At 38.9% G+C, this 3,486-nt stretch overlaps 1 protein-coding gene across 1 annotated transcript; it reads right to left on the bottom strand.

Annotated features, from left to right (window-relative positions):
* Window positions 1–2,080: 2,080 nt before the first annotated feature.
* Window positions 2,081–2,875, bottom strand: LOC126705183 (secreted RxLR effector protein 161-like). The gene has a single exon (XM_050404106.1). It carries the CDS (start codon window positions 2,873–2,875, stop codon window positions 2,081–2,083), a length of 795 nt encoding a protein of 264 aa, XP_050260063.1.
* Between the last annotated feature and the right edge of the window lie 611 nt (window positions 2,876–3,486).

Raw genomic sequence — 3,486 nt, 5'->3', positions numbered from 1 at the left:
ACCAGAAACTAAAACTAACAGATCAACTGGGCATTCAGGTTGATTCAATTCCAATTTCGGTTTTAGATTTCACTGGGAGAACCAGAAATATAGTGATTTTTTTAATATGGTCAAGTCTGTATGCTAGTTTTTATGGTACAATCTGGAAACTCTTTAGAAGTTAAATAAAAATAATATATATATATAATATATAAAATAATAATAATAAAAAAACAAAAAAAACTCATCAAGCCTTCATGTCTGCGACTCAAAGGAAATTTATGGAGATACCAAAATTCAAAGGTGGAGACCCTTTTTCATGGCTTTTTAAGGTCTACAAATTCTTACTTTTAACAACACACCATCACATGATATGGTTTCCATTGCCTCTTATTACATGGAAGGAGAGGCACATGATTGGTTTCAAACCTTAGTGGCAACGGGATTATGCATAGATTGGGTGGAGTTCAAATGCCCCTGTTGAATAAATATATACTTTACTAGAGGTCATGTAGACACATACCTTTGGTGGAGCAAATCACTAAATTGCCGGATCTTTGACTTTGCTTGCTTTACGAACTCTTCATGATCTCCTTTGTGGAACACCTCCAATTCGCAGGAAAGGCTACTAGAGTCTCTCCTAGTTTCTACTCTCCAAATTCTAGGGAACAGTAGATGATGTCCCAGAGAGACGGCTTATTTTGAGAGAGCACTCAAAACTATACGTATGTTTTCTCACTGTGTCTAACCACTATCTGACTGATGTAGGAGTATTTAAATACTAGTAGAGATTCACTTACTATCAGATATATGTGATCTCTAAAAGATCTCATCTTTTAAATTTAAATGACTCCACTACTGATATTGATAACTCATATCAATATCTCTTAAGTTCAAATTTAAACTCACTTATCAGATAACCCATGTGGATGATCCATGGGCCATGGTTTATGGGTTGGACCAAAACCAGCCCAATTTCTAACATCTCCCACTCGTCCACACTGGGTACTACAGTCAGAACTAGCTCCTCTCAATCTTTTGTCCAATCCTCTCTTTATACAGAAAAATGGAGTGTGCGACCTGACGAGAAGGTGTAAGGTAGGAGTACTATATTAAGTCACCATCTAAACTAACATAGTACATCACTCATTGTATCTCGTCTATGCCCCAGATTATTTGATCACACCCGATCAAGTTTCTTTAATCCCTCATGAGTTCAAAACTCAAAGCAACACTTGACCCTATACCATATAATATGCTCATGATTATGTTGAAAAACAAATTCCTCATAATTGCTCGGGCTATGAGCCATAAAATAAATGGTGTGTTCTAAATAATCTTCCCCAGACACTCATGTCAATTCATTTACACTTGACCGCTTTCCTAGACATGCTCCGCGAGACCGTATATATCATGGCCCTGAGATCACATGCTAAAGTAGCGACATCAAACATTCACTTCATGACATAGTTTTAGGTCGAAAAAGGGCACAGAATGGACCATATAATGGTCGACTAGGGCTCACATAGTGACGGAGTAGGGATCTGTCCAATCACTCCCTTAATTAGTCGGCTATAGCACATACAATATAATTTGTATGCTACAGTGGAGCTCCCACTCAACTGGGCTTGTCACACTCAAACACCGTATAAATCTTAGTCCAATTGCCACAAAAGCAACCAACCTGAGTTTCTCAGCACAGTTACACATCAAGTTCCTGTCCAAGATCTCACATTTGGCTTTATTCAGGCTTCATGAAGTTGTGGATACACTTCAAGTGCGACTCCCATAAGTCTCATCTTAGCCTAGCTAAGGCGACATTCATTATATTATCTTACACGTCTCCCTAAGCGTCAAGATGATCACTTACTTGATTTACAGAAAAAACAAAGTGATCACTATGTCTCATCCTGCTCGCTACTCAAGCGCTAGGGTGATCGTCTATGTGAGTAGACCGATCTAAGCCTGGTGACATATTCTCAAATAACGTGTGCTCAGTATGCAATATCAATTGCATCACAAGATGAATCAAAATGAATAACATCATTATTGCATAAAGTATGAATAAACATAAATGTCCATAAGGTATCCAAAAAACATATCAAATCCTACAAAGTCCCAAACTCCTAACATGAGCCTGAAAGACATCTCTAGCAATGGCTTTAGTAAGTGGATCAGCCACCATCCTGCTAGTGGAGATATGTTGGAGGATCACCTCTCCTTGTGTAATAGCAAGACGAATGTAGTTATAACGAGTTTGTATGTGTTTGCTTTTGCTATGATACTTAGGATCATTAGCATGAGACAAGGCTGCCATATTATCACAATACATCTTTACAACTTCATCTGCAAGAGATGTCACCCTTAGGCTTTGGAAAAATCTCTTTAACCAAACAGCTTCTTGTGCTGCTGCTGAACAAGCAACATACTCAGACTCCATTGTGGATAAAGCAATGCAAGACTGTTTCTTACTGCACCAAGAGATAGCTGCACCACTAAGTAGAAATGCATAACCTGTAGTGGACTTGCGCTCATCTCTATCACTAGCCCAGTCAGCATCAGAATATCCTTTCAATCTCAAATCTCCACCCTGATAGCAAAGAATGAGATCCGATGTCCCACGAAGGTATCGAAAAATCCTCTTAACTACTTGCCAATGAACAGGTCCTGAATTATTTTGATAACGACTAACCATACCAACTGCAAAACAGATGTCTGGTCGAGTACACAACATAGCATACATCAGACTTCCAACTGCACTTGCATAGGGAACTCTTGCCATTTCTCTCTTTTCCTTTTCTGATTTAGGGCAATCTTCAAAGCTTAATGTATGTCCCTTCTCAATTGGAGTGTCTATGGGTTTGGAATTATGCATACGGAATCGCTCTAAGATCATCTTTATGTAAGTTTCTTAAGACAAACCAAGAAGCTTCTTTGAGCGATCCCTGAAAATCTTAACTCCAAGCACATAATTAGCCTCTCCCATGTCCTTCATTTCAAAAATAGAGGACAACCACCTTTTGGTGTTGACAATTATCTCCATGTCATTTCCAGCCAACAAAATGTCGTCCACATACAAAGACAGGATAAGTAAACTCTTTCCTGATCGTTTGACATACACACAATGGTCTTCTTCCATCATTTCGAAACCAATCGAAATAATAGCCTTATGAAATTTGAAATACCATTGTCTAGACTCTTGCTTTAGGCCATAAATGGAACGTTTAAGGCGGCACACTTTGCGCCCTTGTTCCTTAACCTCAAAGCCAATAGGTTGATCCATATAGATCTCCTCGTCTAGTTCTCCATTGAGAAATGCAGTCTTTACATCCATTTGGAAGAGTTCCAAATCCAAATGTGCAACAATAGCCAGAATAAGGCGAATAGAGACAAATCTCACTACTGGGGAGAAACTCTCTTCATAGTCTATCCCTTCTCTTTGGGTATAGCCTTTCGCCACGAGACGAGCCTTATATTTGTCAATCGATCCATCTGCCTTGCGCTTTA

This window comes from Quercus robur, chromosome 11 (genome assembly GCF_932294415.1).
Source record: "Quercus robur chromosome 11, dhQueRobu3.1, whole genome shotgun sequence".
NCBI lineage: Eukaryota > Viridiplantae > Streptophyta > Magnoliopsida > Fagales > Fagaceae > Quercus > Quercus robur.
The sequence above is the reverse complement of the archived record's forward strand: the minus strand, read 5'-3'. Positions and strand labels throughout refer to the sequence as shown.